Raw genomic sequence first — 18,259 nt, 5'->3', positions numbered from 1 at the left:
GTCACTCCTTGGCTACTGTACAGGAAAGTGGAGGGGGGAGATAAATGCTGCATAGGGGGGCAGGAAGAGAGACAGATAGAAAGAAAGACAAATAGTAGGAGGGAGAGAGACAGAAAGAAAAGAAGAAAGACACAAGGGCAGGGAGAGAGACAGAAAGAAAGAAAGACAGACAGACATATATTCTAGCACCCGTTAATGTAACGGGCTTAAAGACTAGTTAAGTTATAATATCATAATAGAAATTATACAACTTACCATAATGCAGAATCAGTGGGAGCCCTGAGATTATTTTCCTACAACCAGACGATCCCATCTGGGGACGATGGAAGACAGTGACACACGTGCAGAAGAACCCCGAAACCCCGCCAACCCATCCCCCTAAGCACCTTTCCATCTCTCCCTTCTATCCCCCACATGCAGCAGAATCCTAATGACCCTGCCAACTCATCTCCCTGCACAGCACCTTTCCATCTCTCCCTCCCATCCTCCATGTGCAGTAGAATCCCAATGACCCTCCTACTGCGAGGCCACAACATTACCTCCGTTCTGAAAAGAAGCAGCGGCAACACTGTTATTAATTACGCGGCAGCAAAGGGAAGGCCTCGGGAAAGGCAACAAAGTATCCTGTTCAGTGCTGCTGCCGCTTCTTTTCAGAACGGAGTTTGGCAGTTGGCTGAGTTCTGCTGAGGGATGGAGGATCTCTTGCGGCCCGTCTGTCAGATGGCTGTGGAGATCTACGAGAATCTCGGCGAGAGGGAGAATTAGAAATCCTTGAGCATGCTCAAGGCCGGCAGAAGCAGGAAAGATCTTCTAGTGGCACCGGCACGTCCTGTGGGCTGCGTGCCGGTGCCAGAAGGGGGGTAAGTTTAAGTTGTTCCGGCAGGGGGTGCTGGTTCAAGCAGGGGGGAGCGATGCCGGTTATCGGGGGGGGGGGGGGGTGCTCGCAAATCGAGTCAACACTCGGTTTGCGAGACACGTTTTGCGAGAATGTTTTGCTCGTCTTGCAAAACACTCACAAATTGGGTTACTCGCAAATCGAGGTTTGACTGTATATGAGAGGGGAGGGAACAAGCACAAACGAATTAACAAATTACAAATGGATAGACATATCAATAAACAAGGACTAGGTCTAGGAAACAAGAGCTGATCCCTGCACACTTTCTATTACTGCACAATGGCATTATTTTAAAAGTTCATAGTATACAGAAGAAATCATTACTGATACATATCTTTTCTTATAATGTTATACTGTTTAGTACCAGTGAGTTGATGATGCATGCGTAAATCTTAAAACCAATCCGCTTTATCTCCCCTGGGAGTGGTTTGCAACATATTTTATGATAACGGTATTACCAGTCACTCTTTTTTTTTTATTGAAAACTTACCAATATCTCAGGCAAGGAATGAACACCAGTACAAATGTATTAGAATATCTAAAGTGCATGAATAGATTTTGTTGAGGAAGTGTGAAGCCTGATGTTACTGAACTCACTCTCTTTCCAGCAATTTCAAGTTGATGTATTAGTGAGAATGAAAGAACACATTTTCTTATGAAGACTGCAAGAAGGTGATAGAGACACAGAGCAAGTCCAAAATTGGCGCATAGCTTAAAACACTGCAATCTTCTGAATCTGATCTTTTTCTCTTCCAGTTCAGGTGTGCACTTTTGTGGAGGCACTTTGATAGCACCAGAGTGGGTTCTCACTGCTGATCATTGCTTGGCAAAGTAAGTTAGCTTGTCGGCATTGGATTTGTATTTCTGTTTAATCAATGTGGGAAGATGTGAGGTACACGCATACAGTTCATTCTCGTTATCCATGTGTTTGTGATACGCAAATTTGCATATCTGTGGTTGTATCAATTGCAACCAATATTCCCCATTCACGTCACTATATTCATGGACTGCCGTGCCCCCTCCCCAAACATATACCACCACCCTCCCTCCCAGACTCAGAGGAAGGATCCAAGGCCTACCTTATTTCCCTGGTGGGCTAGCAGCACGTTGGGGCAGGAGCAATTCCCACTCGCTCCTGCCCATGCTTTTTCAGCAATGAAAATGGCTGCTATGACTTCTAGCGGCAGTCTCGTTATAGAATATTAAATCTAAGCTGATATTCTACAATGGATTTGGTGTCCAAATTTGCCATTTTAGAATATTAGCTTAGAGCTCAGATTTGTGCACCTATCTTTTATCACCCTTTCAAGATTATCCCCATAGAGTGAATGCATACAATTACATATATTTTGAAGCAGCTGCAAATTAATGCAAGAGCATTTATGCAATATTGGAGATTATTGTAGGAGCCTGTTTTATAAAGGCGCATAAGTTCCTGTGCTATTTTTATAAAGTAGTATAATTTTTGTCTTAAAGGAAGTGAAGGCTTGAATATCACAAAATCCTCTAAAGCTATATAATGATTTCAAAACAACCTGCACTATTCAGAAAGAACTCAAAATGATATATAAATATTTTTTCATCCTGATTTTTTAGTGTGATGGGACCATCATTTAGGGGGCAGAGAGTCATAAGAACATAAGCAGTGCCTCTGTTGGGTCAGACCAGGGATCTATCATGCCTAAGGTGTCCATATGTCCCGTTTTCAACGGGACAGTCCCATTTTTGGACCGACCGTCCCGTTGTCCCGACCCACCGCTTCGGGACACCAAAATGTCTCATTTTCAGGGACAGAGTCCCGAAGCTGTGCGCGGGGACACCAGGACAGGCGATCACTTTCCCTTCCTGCTGTGCTGATTCAAACCCTGGGCCGCCGCCGCTGCTTCTTGCCTTCTTCCCAACTTCAATTTTGATGTCGGAGAGGAAGAAGAGGAGGCAACTATACTTGGAAAAGAAACTTTAGTCATTAGAATTTCCCTCAGCAGATTCAGCAGGGGGACTTACAACAATGAATGGCCGATATGAAGCTTTCATTAGCAGTCTTTACTTCAGACATTAAAATAAATATTGATGGCCTTCACAAAAAAAATAGACGATATGAGTCGGAGCCTCCAAGAATTTGAAGAGCGGGTTATTTCGCATGAACAGGAGATAACGGAAATTCAACAACACTGCAAACAAATAGACCTATCAGTAGAAGAGTTACTCCTTAAAGTCAAAGATGGAGAAAACAGATCAAGGCGAAATAACCTGAGATTCTGAGGAATCCCTGAAATGGAAGACCTTAAAGACCCAATAACCTTCATACAGTCTATATGCCATAAGTTTTTACAAACAGAAAACCCAAATGCAGAACTTCCAGCTATAGAATTCAAACGGATACATTGAGCTCTGGGCCCACGCAAATCGGAGAGACCAAGGGATATAATAGTCTGCTTCATAAGATACCCACAAAAAGAGAGAGTTCTTCAAGCATCTTGGAAAAGTGGCCATTTGATATGGAATAACGCAAAAGTGGAACTGTTTGCAGATATCTCTTCAGCGACTCTGAAACGACAACGAGATTGCCGTGAAGTAACCAGATGTTTGCAACAGAATAATATTCGCTACAAATGGCATTATCCATTTGGGATTTCTTTTATGCTAGAAGGCAAGCTACATAAAGTTGCATCAGCTCTAGAAGCCCAACAGCTACTTATACAAGCCAAACTCTGGACTACTGAGGGAGAAAAACACCAAAAGGAACCATCACAACCTCCACCTATGGAACCGCCAAGTCAGAGATAGCATAGAGCAAAACAAAAAAAGAGATTACTGACACAATGAGAATAATTTTTGATACTAATATTTGTGGGTTTTTAAAATAACTGTTAGACAAAATAAAGATAAGAGGCTGCAAGGGAGTAGATTTTTAAGAAAGTTGTTGAGAGCCAGGTTAAGGTTAACTTTCTTCGACTCTGATGTCTAGAAATGGATCTGGCACTCAGTCCTACTGACCAGAGACAGAAGAGAGAGATTTGGAGGAGGAAGGGGAAGGGGGGAGAAGAGAGAAGGGGTGGAGGGTAAATTAGTTTTCTTTTTAGGTTTGATTGGGGGAGCAAAGGGACCTGGGGAAAAAATGATAAGATCTGTAAACCTAGGAACGCTAGAAAAAAACTGAATGGAGTTTGAAAGAATGTATGAAAGTAAGATAAGATTAGGAAGTCTAAATGTGAATGGACTTAATATACCTCGAAAACGCCAGTTGCTCTTAAATGAGATGAGAAGGTTGAAATTGGATATATGCTATGTACAAGAAACGCATTTACAAAAACTGGGAGAAAAGATGATCCATTTTAAAGACTATCCGGTGAGAGTTTGGGCTTCTAATAAAAAGGAGAAAAAGAAAACAGGGGTGGGAATACTATTTGAAAAAAAATTAAAAGTTCTGACAAAGGAGGAATGGAGAGATGATGAAGGCAGATGGATCATTTGGGTGGGTGAACTGAATGGGGTAAAGGTGACTTTGGTGAACTTTTATTCACCTAATCTTAATCAAGGGAAATTTTTTGAAGATCTTTTGAGTATAATTTAAAAAAACAAAAAACCAAGAAGGATTATTATTAGCAGGAGGGGATTTTAATTTGGTCTCGGACCCTCATTGGGATACTACAAGTACTAAAAAGGATAGGAAACAATTAAAAAGATTTCTGGAAGTATTAAATTTATTGGATGGATGGCAGAACATACATATGTTAGGAAGAATTATACTTACTATTCTTCCCCACATAGAGTGTACTCCCGTATTGATATGATTTGAGTGGATAAATCCTTAGGAGGTAAGTTAATAGATACAAAAATAGAGGAAACCAGTTGGGCAGACCATGCCCCATTATGGGTGGACATAGCATGGGGATATACTAAAATAGGGACACGATATTGGAAATTAAACGATACTCTATTAAAAGATCCTAAGGTAGTCCAGAAAATAGAACAATCTATCAGAAATTTTTTGGATAACAACAGTACTTTGATTGGGAATCTTTAAAAACTGTCTTAAGGGGAGAGTTGATTTCTATAGCTTCTTATAAGCAAAAGATCTGTGAAAAGGAGGAAAAAAAGATTAAGAGAAAAATTGATGGGATTAGTAATAAAACATAAAAAGTGGATTGGTGGGGAACCGATTAGGACCCAAATAAAATAAATTCATATATCTTTAGGAAAAATGGAAGATGAAGCCATTCAGTTCAATATAGGCCTGGGAATCAGCACATCACATTAAAGTACAACATCAGCAAGGTAATATTACAGGCATACAATCCGAACACGGTGATCTACTGTCAAAAGAGAAGGAGATCCATGATAGGTTTGTGGAATTTTATAAGAAACTATATACATTAGAGTATCAGAGTCAGGAAATATCCCTGACGCAATACTTGTCTCAGAATTAAATAAGCTTCAAGATTCAGAGGCCCAAAGATTAGAAGAAGATATAACTGAGGATGAGATTGGAGGATTAATACATCAAATTAAATCGGACAAGTCTTCAAGAATGGATGGATTCACAGGAATGTTTTATAAAAAGTTTATATCCTATGTAACTCCTCTTTTAGCAAAATTATTTAACAATTTAAAAGATAGAGAACAACTGCCATATTTTGTGAGACTGTTGGGAATAACAATAATACCTAAAACAGGAAAAGATAACACATACTGTGCTAGCTATAGACCCATTTCCTTGTTGGGAATAGATACAAAAATCATGGCTAGAGTCCTTTCTAATAGATTGTCATTATATATGCTGTCACTTATCCATTCGGATCAGGTAGGCTTTATTACCGGGAGACAAGCATCTGATGGGATTAGAAAGGTGTTAGATTTGATATGGAGGGCTAAAAGGGAAAGAACAAGATAGGTGGCAGTCTCGGTCGATGCTGAAAAAGCTTTTGACTGAGTTGAATGGAGGTTTATGGATGCAGTCTTGGGGCATATGGGCCCTGGGAAAAGGTATAGGGATTGGATATTTACACTATATAATAACCCATTAGCATGCATTAAAATAAATGGAATTTATTCCACTACATTCGAACTCCAAAGAGGGACAAGGCAGGGTTGCCATTTGTCCCCATTGATTTTTAATCATTGAGCCCTTAGCACAGAAAATCAGACAATCTCAACAGGTAAAAGGCCAGAGGGTGGCGGGTGAAGAGAAAAAGCTGTCATATTAGCTTTTGCTGAGGCATCAGAGAAGACTCTAATTACCCTTAAAGATATTATGAGTGAATATGGCCAACTATCAGGGTTTAAAGCTAACTTAAATAAGACTGAAGTGATGAATATCTCAGCATCAACAGAGAGGATTATGGAATTACAAAGATCAGTATCCCTGAGATGGGTAAAGGGTCCTATTCGATATCTGGGAATAACTTTGGGAGCAGATTGGACACTTTTGTTCCAGCAAAATTCTATACCATTGGTAAAAGACATTCAGAAAGATCTAGATAAGTGGAATAAGTTGTTCATTTCCTGGTTAGGACGTATGGAAGTGGTAAAGATGATGATTCTCCCTAGGTTTCTTTATTTATTCCAAGTACTACCGATAGAAATCCCAAAACAGTTTTTTCAAAAATGGAATAATATGATATTGAGATTTATATGGGGAGGAAAGCGGCCAAGGGTCGGAAGGCAGGCAATGTTTAAGTCTAAGGCGGAAGGAGGACTAGGTCTACCTTCTCTGGAGAATTACTATAAAGCAGCACAGTTGAGAGCAATAGTTGAATGGCATTCTTCTCCTTCTAAGCTTTGGGTAAAAGTAGAACAAGCAAGCTAGATGGGAGAGAGATGGGTGGGAGAAAAAGACTTAACAAATATAAATAATCCCTTTAGTAAATGTTCTCTGAAAACCTGGAAAAGTGTTAGGAAAATACTTTTAGGTAGAGAAAAAGATATCTTTTTCTCCTCTATATTATATGCACAAGATTTTATACCAGGTAGGGAGGGGGGAATTTTTAGAAGTGGGAGACAAAAGGGGTTAGCATGTTTTGGTCAACTAGTTGAAGAAGGGGAAGTAAAAGCTTTTACAGATATTCAGGATCAATATCAATTAGAAGCGAGAGCTCTTTTCCCTTATCTATAGATAAAAAACTATATATTGACATATAAGGCGAAGAATAATGGAATTTTAAAGAAATCTGAATTTGAAAAAAGGTTAGAAGAACCAGTAGTAAAAGGATGTGTCTCTTGGTTATATAAAATTATATATGAAGATAAAGTAACTAAAACATCATATATGGAAGCATGGGAAAAAGATTTGGGGAAGGATTGGTCCATAGATGAGTGGGGTGTTTCAAGTTCATTAAGTTTTTTATATACCGCCTATCAAGATTATCTAAGCGGTTTTTACAGTCAGGTACTCAAGCATTTTCCCTATCTGTCCCGGTGGGCTCACAATCTATCTAACGTATCACATCTTTTTCAGACAGCTTGGGCTAGCACCTTGGTGGAAAATGCTATTAAACTCCTAGTATGTTGGTACACTATCCCGGTTTTAATTAGTAAATGTACCAAGCAGAGTTATACTACTTGTTGGAAAGGATGTGGTGACAGAGGTACATTTTAACATATGTGGTGGGAATTTCAAAGGGTCCAGAAGTTTTGGGAGCAAGTATTTGAGTACACATCTCCCTCGTTATTCGCAGGGGATAGGGGCAGAGCTGGACCGCGAATGGCGAAAAACTGCAAACATCCGGCTCTGACCCACCCCGCCTCCCTGCCGCCTTCCCCCTGGCATCCTGGTCGTACCTGGTGGTCTAGCGGGCTTTCGGGGGCAGGAGCGATCTTCCTACACTCCTGCCCCGTGCAGATCGCTAATAGGAAATGGCTGCCGTGAGTTCCCGTAGTCTCTCGAGACTATGGCGGGAGCTCACAGCAGCCATTTCCTATTGGCGATCTACACGGGGCAGGAGCGTAGGAAGATCGCTCCTGCCCCGAAAGCCCGCTAGACTACCAGGTAAGAGCAGGATGCCGGGAGAAAGCAAAAATATGGGGGGGTTTCCCCCTCCCCCCCCCCAAAAAAATTGCAATTATGTGAAATCGCGAGTGCAGAAACCACAAATGAGGAGGGAGAAGTGTATATAAGTAGACGCCAGTTAAGTTGAATGCTGAAAGGGCATTATTAGGAGTAAGAACAGAAGGTTTAACACTTTATCAATCTAAACTTTTGGATTTGGCTTTCACAGCTGCTAGATTGACAGTAGCTCAGCAATGGCGTATGCTAAATGTACCCACTTTAAGAGATGTGAGGGAACGTTTAGGAATAGTGTGTGAAAAATATAGACTCTCGGCCCTTTTAACCAATCAATGGGCAAAATTTAATGATATATGGGAGAGATATATTGAAATGGAAAAAGAAGCTCTATGAAAGAATTATCCTATTCCTATGGTTTTGGAACCAGGTCTCCTGGGTGGGTAAGATAGAGAATGGGATTGTTTTAATTGTAGTAGTGATAAGATGCATTAATCGTATTAGTCTATTAAGCTTATGAATTATATTTAATGCTAATTGTGTGCTGTATGAGACTATTGTATTAAAATGATTAAATAAACAATTTAAAAGAAGAGTTATAAATACCAACGCTTAAAACATTTTATTAAACTTCATATGTTTTATATAAATGTAATTCATCAACATTAAATGCAAATTTCATCAATAATTTAACAAACAAAATCACATTTCATTTACGCCTCATTCATCCAAAACCCTCCCAGTCCATATCAATACATAACCACCCAACGATATTTGTTTATATATAAAAAGTTCATGTGCAGTGTCAGTTCAAACAGATCTTATACAAACAGAAAACTGTCCTTTTCTCGTTTACTCCACACTTTATGCAAATTTCATACGTCCAAATGTCTCCTATAATCCTTGTAATTCCTCCATTTGAATGCCACGATCATCAAAATCAACCAAGCCCGACACAGTTCTGTGTTTCACCAATAGGCGTCTTCAGGAGCGTAGATTGGTAAAGGCTTCTTTTCTGTTAAACATCCTACAACATATAATATAACAGCTTAAGGTGAATCTCAATTATGGATTTTAAATATAACATGTACAGAAAACCATCTCACTAATATAATCCACAGTACCTCGTAATTCATCATGATATTCGCAACAGCTTGTGGTTTAGCCTCTGTTTTCATCCTGTTTTATAGGGTCATCACTTGTACATATAAATAAAGTTTACCTCCTCCACCAAAAATATAGTAATATAAGGTGGTCTCATTTATTAAAGCTGAGGCTTCCTTCCTAAGGTCTGAACAGAATAAGCAAAGCATAAGTGTGCTGAAGACTTAAATAAATCATAAAATACAATTCAGTGGTACCATGAAGGGGAAGGGTGGGGTGTTAAAATGATCAGGCAGTGCAGATTTGTAGTTCATAACTTTTTAAGAAACCCATGTCTTTGCTGAGTCCTTTCTTGTTGGTTCCAAAATGTGTAATCATTTTAACTTCGAAAGTCTTCAAGAGGACTCACGCAACCTCCAAACTCCTTCATCACTTGACAAGACCTTCTACTTTCAGCCACAATGCTTGCTGGCTGCAGATCCTTTACCTTGGCATACACACTAAAAATTAACACCTGATCTGTGATAGTTAGTACATTTTAGGGGTAACTTTATAAATGATTTTTTTGTATAAGCCATGTTGTGCACACATGTGGAAGGTAATTTCAATAACAGGACAACTGCTAAAGATGCTGGTTATAGGACATGTAGTTAAAAACATGCTTACTTTTAAAATGTGAGTACTTACACCAGCATTAGAGCTGATGTAAATGCTGAGCCTAGTTATGACTTGGCATATGCATAAATTATGCTATTCTATAATTTGCATGCTTACTTGTATGCTCCTCCCACACTCTGCCTAATCTTCTCCTATGCTGCATACTTTTTCGTTACAGGAGATCATTTGCATATGTAAATGACTAAAATTCTGCCATTTACTGTATACAGTATTCCTTCTTTCAGCCTACTACTAGGCTGCTGCTTATAAAATTACCCCACGCATACAATTACATTTGGTGACAAGAAAGCATGCTTTATATTGTGAACTTATTAGGCACAGAGAAAGTACTTGTATGCGACATGTAAACTACTTTGTTTGTACCACAGAAAGGCGGTATATAAAGAATTTAGTAAACGTATACATAAACATGTGGGATCTGATATCCAGTTGGTGGGGGAAAGTGCTTATGCTGTCCACCTTTGGCATTAAACCTAGATATTCAATGCCAGGCCATTTCTGGCAACCAGCATTGAATATCTAGGTTTTTAAAATCATTAAACTGTTAACCAGTTATAGTCGGCACTAAGCAGTAAGCTTTTTTAGCAGTTGAAGATAGTACATATATTTATGCTGTCAAATTTACCACTAAACTTATCTGAGGTCATGGTAGAAGCCTATCTTATAAAAGCACATAGGCACCTAAATTGCCTTATAAATACTTTAATATAGGTGCCCTTGCTAATCCAGTGTACAAAGAACAGTTTTCAATGTAGTATGCATTCCACCTCTGTGAAAAAAGGATAACAGAAGTTGTTTTGATCTCACTTGTGGCCTCATTCCTTTTTCAGATCAAGTAGACCCTCTTTTTACAAAGTATATCTTGGAATACACAGAGAAGCTGCCACTGAGGCAACCAAGCAAGTTAGAGACGTGGTAAAACTCATCAAGGGACCCAGTAGGGCTGATATTGCCCTCCTGAAACTGAGCAGGTAATAATGCAGGTTCACATTTCAGTTTTTGGTGTTTTGGAACCCAGATTGTATCTTGATTTATATTTGATCATTGCTCTAAATATAGGACAGCAAGCTACTCTCTAAGGGTTAGATTCATTAAGCAAACTGATCGTGTACCGATTAGTTTGCGACCCAATTTCTCTCTGACCCGATTCACTAACCTCTGTCTCGATCATCCTCCGATCTGCGCATGCAAATGAGGGGGAATGGCATTCAAATGTAGGCAGGCATCAATTCACTAAAAAAACCCTGCAACACCAACTGGGCTGGCCGATCAACAAACAAGCGACTGCTGGGGACCAGTCGTTCACGTCGTTTCCGACTGCATCTCCTGCTCTCTGTCTCGACTTTCTTGCTCTCTGCCCTGACTCTCCAGCTCTCTCTGCCCTGCCTCTCCAGCTCTCTCTGCCCTGAATCTCCAGCTCTCTCTGCCCCAACTCTCCTGCTCTGTGACCCTGCTCTGCCCTGCTTCTGCCCCGGCCTTCCCTTGCAGTGCGAGCCCGTGGTTTTAACCCGCGGGTTAAAACCATGGGCTCGCTGGGCTCACTAAAAAGTTAAAAGTAAAGAAAAGTAAAAAAGTTTGCTGTTCTTCGACACATGAATGGGGGCATGATTCCGATCGCATGAGGGCGATTCGTGAACCAGCCCCCCAGACACGGTTCGAATCACTCACGGATCGGATCCGATACATGCCCTTAGTGAATCTGGGCCTAAGTGGGGAGATGTATTGAGCATTTGCTGTCATCTGCTTGCCTGAAAATTAGATACCAAGTTTGGCACACACACACAAAAATAACCCAACAACAAAGGATATCACAAAAGGTCCCACAAAAATTATCCTGAATAAAATAGTGCTGGTTAAATTCTATATATGGCACCCCATAAAATGGGCACCAAAAAAAGCGCTATTCTATAAGCCATGCTTAAAGTTAGACACGGTGTATAGAATAGCACTTATACCCGGTAACCATGATTACATTTAGGGGTGACTATTTGCACTAATAAAAACATTGTGCGGATGCCCATATTTTATAATTATGTTTGTAACTAAAGGTAATGCCCTCGATCTGCCCATGACTTACCTATTTCTGCACCCCCTTTTTTCACTCATGTAAAATTTAGGCGTGACTAAAATCTATCCAGAGAAAGGTGATATTCAGTGTATATCTGGACAACCCATGTATTTGTTTATGTCTGCTGTTGCCAGAATAGAGGCTGTGTATTGCTGCTGTCCAACTAATGGCACTGAATATGCATATTTTCTTAAATTCTGCATAGTTAGCATTTAAAAAAATTATGCTGACTGTTGTACTGAAAACTGGCCTGATAGTTTTCCATATAAAAAACCAGATGGTAATTCTCTAGATGAAAGTATACAAGCATTTTCAAGCATGGGGTAAAGCCTATGGATAATAAGTAAATTTTGCCCCAATGTGGACATTTTGAACATGTTCTCCTTGGCATTTCAATGAATGCAAAGACTGGATCATGTTACTTGGCATCATATTTACCATTCACTGTAGCCTTCCCCATTTCAGATGAGAATTTATTTGAAACCCTCATTTATGGTGATGGTAAAAGAGAAGAGAAAATGTTTTGTAAATATTGGGCACCATTAAACATACTAAATGGAATAAAAAAGCTGCTACTTTTAACATTTCAGTAAGAGGTCTTCTGCCTTAAGCAGCTCATCTAATAATTATGAGATCAAATGATCTTTACACTTCCCCTCCATATTCACGGTTTCGTTGTCCGCGGTTTCGGTTATTCTTGGTTTTTCATGTACAGAGAAAATCGCGGCACTTTCTTCATAGGAACAGGTAAGGTTATTTGTGGTTTGTGTCTTTTTTGATCCCCCTATCTCCGCAAATACAGAGGGGGAAGTGTATTTAAGAGTGTTTGTTCCTCAGACACAGAAATGATTAAAGATCCTTCTATGATAAGGCCCAGTGTATCTCAAAGGAGACAAGAAGGTAAATTAAATCTTGGAAAAAACATCTTTGTTGTTTTAGCCCAGTACTGATCACTGATGAAGTACTTCCTGCTTGCTTGCCACCACAAGATTACGTCGTACCAGACAGATTACAGTGCCATGTTACAGGATGGGGTGATACACATGGTGAGTCCACATGTCCCAAATGCATGGAATATAGTTTAGAAACAGCTACCCTGTTTTATGTTTCTGTATAGCAGTTTTTGGTCCTTGCATTCAGGCAGATTTTGAACTACAAAAATATGCAGATGATAAATTTTCAACCAATGAGTCTTCAGTCTATATAAGTATATCTCCAGAAACAAAAAAACACAGAGATTTGGTAATACAGATCCATACAAACAACAGTCATAAGTATTACCAGAGAACTAACTCACTTGGAGAAGAAACTGCCCCCCAGAGACAAGAACTGAAAAGATTAAAAGTCTGTATTCAAATGTCCAGTTCAAGTATATCTTCAGCTTATTCATCTCACTGTAGGTATTCTGAAAATTTGTTTTTAGTAGGATCATAAGAGTAGGTTTGTCTTAGAACTGTGATTCTCAAACATGTAGAGGGGGAGGGCGTAGGTGGTAAGGGCTGCATCACTGGTGGGGAAAGGGTGCAGGATTTTTAATGTTGCATTAATACTAGGATTGATATTTAAAAGGTTATTGCGCTTACAGAGATGCACGGGAATGGGGCTGACGGGAACCCTGCTGGGTTCTTCCTGGGTACATAGGGATCCCGCTGGGTTCCTCTCAGGGTTTGTGGGGATCCCCTCTCCCCCCCCCCCCTTCCAGGGTCATAGGGATCGAGCAGGGCTGGAGGCATCTTGAGATACTCAAGTGTGTTACCTCAGCGCCTCCTTCTTCCTGCCCTCCTTCCGCACGATATGTGTCTGTATATGGCCTTTTGGTTGAGGATGGGCTGAGGGAGGGCTTCAATGGCTGGGAGGGTGTAGAAGGGCTGGAGTGAGCTTTGACGGAGACTTCAGCAGTTGCAACATAAGCACAGTACCAGGTAGAGCTTTGGATTCTTGCCCAGAAATAGCTAAGAAGAAAAAATTTTAATTGAATCAGGTTGGGCAAACTGGGTGGACCATTCGGGTCTTTATCTGCCATCATCTACTATGTTACTATGTCACTTCAAGTTTTTATTAGATGCTTATATACCGCCTAGCAAGGTTTATCTAAGCGGTTTTATAATCAGGTACTCAAGTATTTTCCGTATCTGTCCTGGGCTCACAATCTATTTAACGTATCTAACTTGCCCCTCCACAAAGCCATGTTCAACATTCCCAGCACACCATCTGCAGCCGACCCGGAAGCCTTCCTTCCATCAGAGCTGACATCAGAGGGAAGGCTTATGGGTCAGCCACGTGACTGCTGCTTGCTGTCCTGCCAAGAAGCAACAGCGGCTGGAAGGCAGGAAGAAGGAGGCCCACCTGATGGCTCTGGTACATACTTATGGGAGGGGGGTACAAACTTGATGGAGGGAGAATGCACATTGGGACAAGGAAAAGAGAAAGGTGACACGAACATGAGATAAAGAAAGGAAGGAGTGCAGTGGGACTTGGGAGGGGCATGAACTTGGGACACAGGAAGGAAGGTAGGAGGCGGACACAAGCTTGAGACACAGAAGGGAACAAGAGAACTCATTTGGACACAGAAGGAAGAGAGGGGCATGAACTTGGGACACAAGACAGGGAGGAAGGGGGCATAAACTTGGGACATAGGATGGTGGGAGAGAAAGAGATGCTGAGGTGGGGGAGGGAATAGAAAGAGAATTGTTTGACATGAGTGTGTGAGTGATAGGGAAAGAGAGATGGTGTACATGGGAAAAGGAAGAAACAGAATTGTTGGGCATAGAGAGGGAGAAGAGTGAGATAGAGATGCATGGGGAAGAGAAAGATGAGAGGAAGAAATGTTGGATATGGTTGTGGAGTGGGAACAGTGGGACAGATTGAAAGGGATGCAAGAGGGAGAAATGTTAGACATGGTGGTGGAGGGAATGGAGGAAGAGATGTGGCTGGAGAGGGATGGCAGAAGGAGAAATGTTGGGCATAGGGCTGGTAGGTAGGGGCAAATGATGCTGCACATGGTCTGGGGGTTGAGAGAGGGAGAAATGTTGGATGTAACAGTGGGAAGGGGTGGGATAAATGTACCCTGTATCCCTCCTTCTCTCTCTTTCCCAAATCCCTTTGCAGCAAGGGAGAGAATGAGAGATGGTGGACAATGAGAAAAAGAGGGAGATGTTGCACATGGGGGTAGGGGGGAGAGAAAGAAATGCTGTGCAGTAGTGGGGAGGGGATATGTTAGCTTTGGGAAATGTATATAGCAGATGTCTTCGTACTGTGTTCAACAGAAAAGGAAATGCATTTCTGGGTTTATTTCTCCAGTGTTGAATACTTGCTGACCCTTGCTATGGCTGATGTGGATCCCCAATGCACCACCAGCTGAGGACCTCCTCCAGAGGCGGGCAGAACTTCCCTCCACCAAGTATATCTGTCACTAGCAGCATCCTTGAGCCACTGAGCTGGCAGGATTTGTGACTCGGGGATGCAGTTGCTGCCTGCCAAGTTTGGCAAAAAGGACCCCTGACCACCTTCAGAGGAAGTCCTCAACTGATGTCGATGCTGGGCAAAATGGTAGAGACTATTATAAAGAACAACATGACAGAACATATATGTAAACATGGATTAATGAGAGAAAGCAAACGTGGTTTTAATCAAAGGAAATCTTGCCTCACTAATCTGCATTTCTTTGAAGGGGTGAAGGAACATGTGAAACGGATGATATTGTGTAGAGAATGACATGGGAAAAAACTTTGTCCCTGTCTCCGCCCCATCCCCTCCCGTCACCATGAGCTCGGTCCCCGTCCCCGCAAACCATATGATTCCATGTACACAAGCCTTGAATAGTTTTATACTGAACTTATTTTATTAAAGTATAAAAAGAAACAATATTCTGTACAATTGTCATTTTATAAATCAAAGTTCTGGCTGCTGAACTAGAGAAAGAGATGTTCAGCTGGCAGGGCTTTTGTTTATAAATAGTCTGGCACCCATCTTCTTCCCTCCGCTCCCCCCATAGTCTGGGATCTCTCTCTTCCCCATTTCACTTCAGCATCTGTTCCTCTCCACCCACCTTCCCTCCCTCTCTCCCTTCCCCAATTCCCTTCAGTGTCTGTTCCTCCCCACCCCACCTTCCTCAGTTCCCTTCAGCATCTGTTCATCTCCACCCCACCTTCCCTCCCTCCCTCTCTCCCTTCCCCAGTTCCCTTCAGCGTCTGTTCTTCTCCACCCCACCTTTCCTCCCTTTCTCTCTCCCTTCCCCTTACCTTTGTGGCGGGCGATTTCTAAACTTTCTTTCTTCAAGCAGCCGAGCCTTGAAGTTGTGTGTGGCTGCCATAAAGATCTCCTCTGACGCGACTTCTGGTTTCCGGTTGCATCAGAGGAGACCTTTACGGCAGCCACGTGTGACTTCAAGGCTCGGCTGCTCGTAGAAAGAAAATTTAGAAAACGCCTGCCATGAAGGTAAGGGGTAGGGAGGTAGAAAGGGAGATGCCCAGATGGACGGTGGCAGTGATTGTTAGTAAGGAGGGAGGGAGCGCGATCGGTGACCGCGCTTTCCCTCTCTTAACTGCATAGATAAGGCCATTCACCACTCCACGGGGAGGTGAATGGCTTTGTCCCCATAACTGCAGTGAAAACTTTTTTTCTCACTGTTTTGGCGGGTTACCCATGGCTAGCCGCGGGTAATAGCCACCATGTCATTCTCTAATATTGTTTAGTAAGGTTTTCAAAAGGCATTTGACAAAGTACCTCATGAAAGATTTCTAAGGAAATTGGAAAGTCATGGGATAGAAGGTAATGTCCTATTATGGATTAAGAAATGGTTGAAAAACAGGAAAAAACAGAGAATGGGTTTAAATGGTCAATATTCCCAATGGAGAAGGGTAAATATTGGGGTAAATAGTGAGTAGACCTATCCGCTTAAGCCTTCCCTCATTGGGAAGTCGTCCCAAACCTTATAACATTTTCGTCACCCTTCTCTACCTTTTCTAATTCCACTATATCTTTTTTGAAATACGGTGACCAGAACTACACACAGTATTCGAGGTCCGGCCGTATCATAGAGCTATATAAGGGCATTATAACATTTTCATCTTTGTTTTCCATTCCTTTATGATAATCTTTTTTTTTTTTTTTTACAAGTCTTTATTCATTTTAAAAATTTTCAATAAGTGTAACATTAGATAAAATCATTTTACACTTTAACATCACTTAATATTCCATCCTAGTCTAATTCACATCAAATAACCCTCCCCCCCTTATACCAAACAATTGTTCTTAAGCATAAAAAAACATAAAGTATCGCCTCCCCCCCCCCCCTCCACCCTGGACGTGTATGAATAAAGGGAAAAAATAATATTCATTCTGTACAATATTTTGTTAATGGCTCCCAAACATCCCTAAATATTACCCGCTCCATTTTAAAGATTTGGTATAACGAATTCCACCAAAAATTATAATTCAGCCGATCCCAATTTTTCATAATTTGCTGTATTGCAACCCCTGTCATGATGAGCAAAAGTTTATTATTATTAGAAGAGATTTGACTCTTGGCTCTCATGGAAGTACCAAATAACATAGTGTCATATGATAATGCCACCGGATTTTCCAGTAGATTATTCACTTGGCCCCAAATGGATTTCCAAAAACTAAGTATCAATGGACAATAGAATATGAAATGATCTAATGTCCCAGCTTCGAGATGACAGTGCCAACATCTATTAGAATTAAAGCTGTCTAATCTCTGTAAACGAACTGGGGTCCAAAATGCTCTATGTAACTAAAAAAACCAAGTTTGTCTCATAGATGCCGACTCCGTACATCTCATCCTCCAAGCCCAAATTTGTAGCCATTGAAACACAGTAATTTGATGCTTTATCTCAATGCTCCAAATGTCACGTAGACCAGTCTATGGTTTCTTATTCAAAAATCCAGATATTAATTTATACCACTGAGCAGCCTGGTGTCCCAGGAAGTCCACCTGAAAACATAAGACCGGCACTATGCTGATTATTAAGATTTTTCCATTCAGGGAACCCTTCCTGAATGGCCTGCTTCAACTGCAACCATCTATAATTTTGTGATTTGTTAAGACCAAATTTATGTTGCAATCGTGAAAAGTCAAGCAGCTTACCATCAGATATTTCATCATCCAAAGTACGTACCTGCCTTCATCCAATGTTTCCAGATGACCTTAAATCCGCCTATTTGAATTTTGGAGTTCAGCCAGAGGGACTGACATGTGGATTTATGGATTGGAATAGGTGTTATATTATTGATAAATTTTAAAATTTGCCACGTGTCTAGTAAAATTCCATTGTCCTTATACAATCTAGGTAGCTTGATACTTAGAACATGACCCAATTGCAGTGGAGACATGAGTTGCAATTCCAACGATAACCAGTCTGGAAGATTTTCCATGAGCTCAGGGAGGATCCAATATATATCCCTGGTGCATTATATAGGCTTGATGGTACCTATAAAATTTGGGAAATTTATCCCATCCTCCACAATTGGCTTTTGTAAAGATATTAAG

General features: G+C 40.9%; 1 protein-coding gene across 1 annotated transcript in view; it reads left to right on the top strand.

The window, feature by feature from the left end:
- Positions 1–18,259, top strand: part of PLG (plasminogen) — a 256,749-nt gene that overhangs the window by 202,759 nt on the left and 35,731 nt on the right. Inside the window, exons 15-17 of the mRNA XM_033938421.1 lie at positions 1,652–1,726; positions 10,511–10,651; positions 12,688–12,794. Of these exons, the coding sequence (XP_033794312.1) occupies positions 1,652–1,726; positions 10,511–10,651; positions 12,688–12,794 (323 nt within the window). The remainder of the gene's footprint in view (positions 1–1,651; positions 1,727–10,510; positions 10,652–12,687; positions 12,795–18,259) is intronic.

This window comes from Geotrypetes seraphini, chromosome 3 (genome assembly GCF_902459505.1).
Source record: "Geotrypetes seraphini chromosome 3, aGeoSer1.1, whole genome shotgun sequence".
NCBI lineage: Eukaryota > Metazoa > Chordata > Amphibia > Gymnophiona > Dermophiidae > Geotrypetes > Geotrypetes seraphini.
Note: the sequence above shows the minus strand (reverse complement) of the source record. Positions and strands in the feature narration are given on the sequence as shown.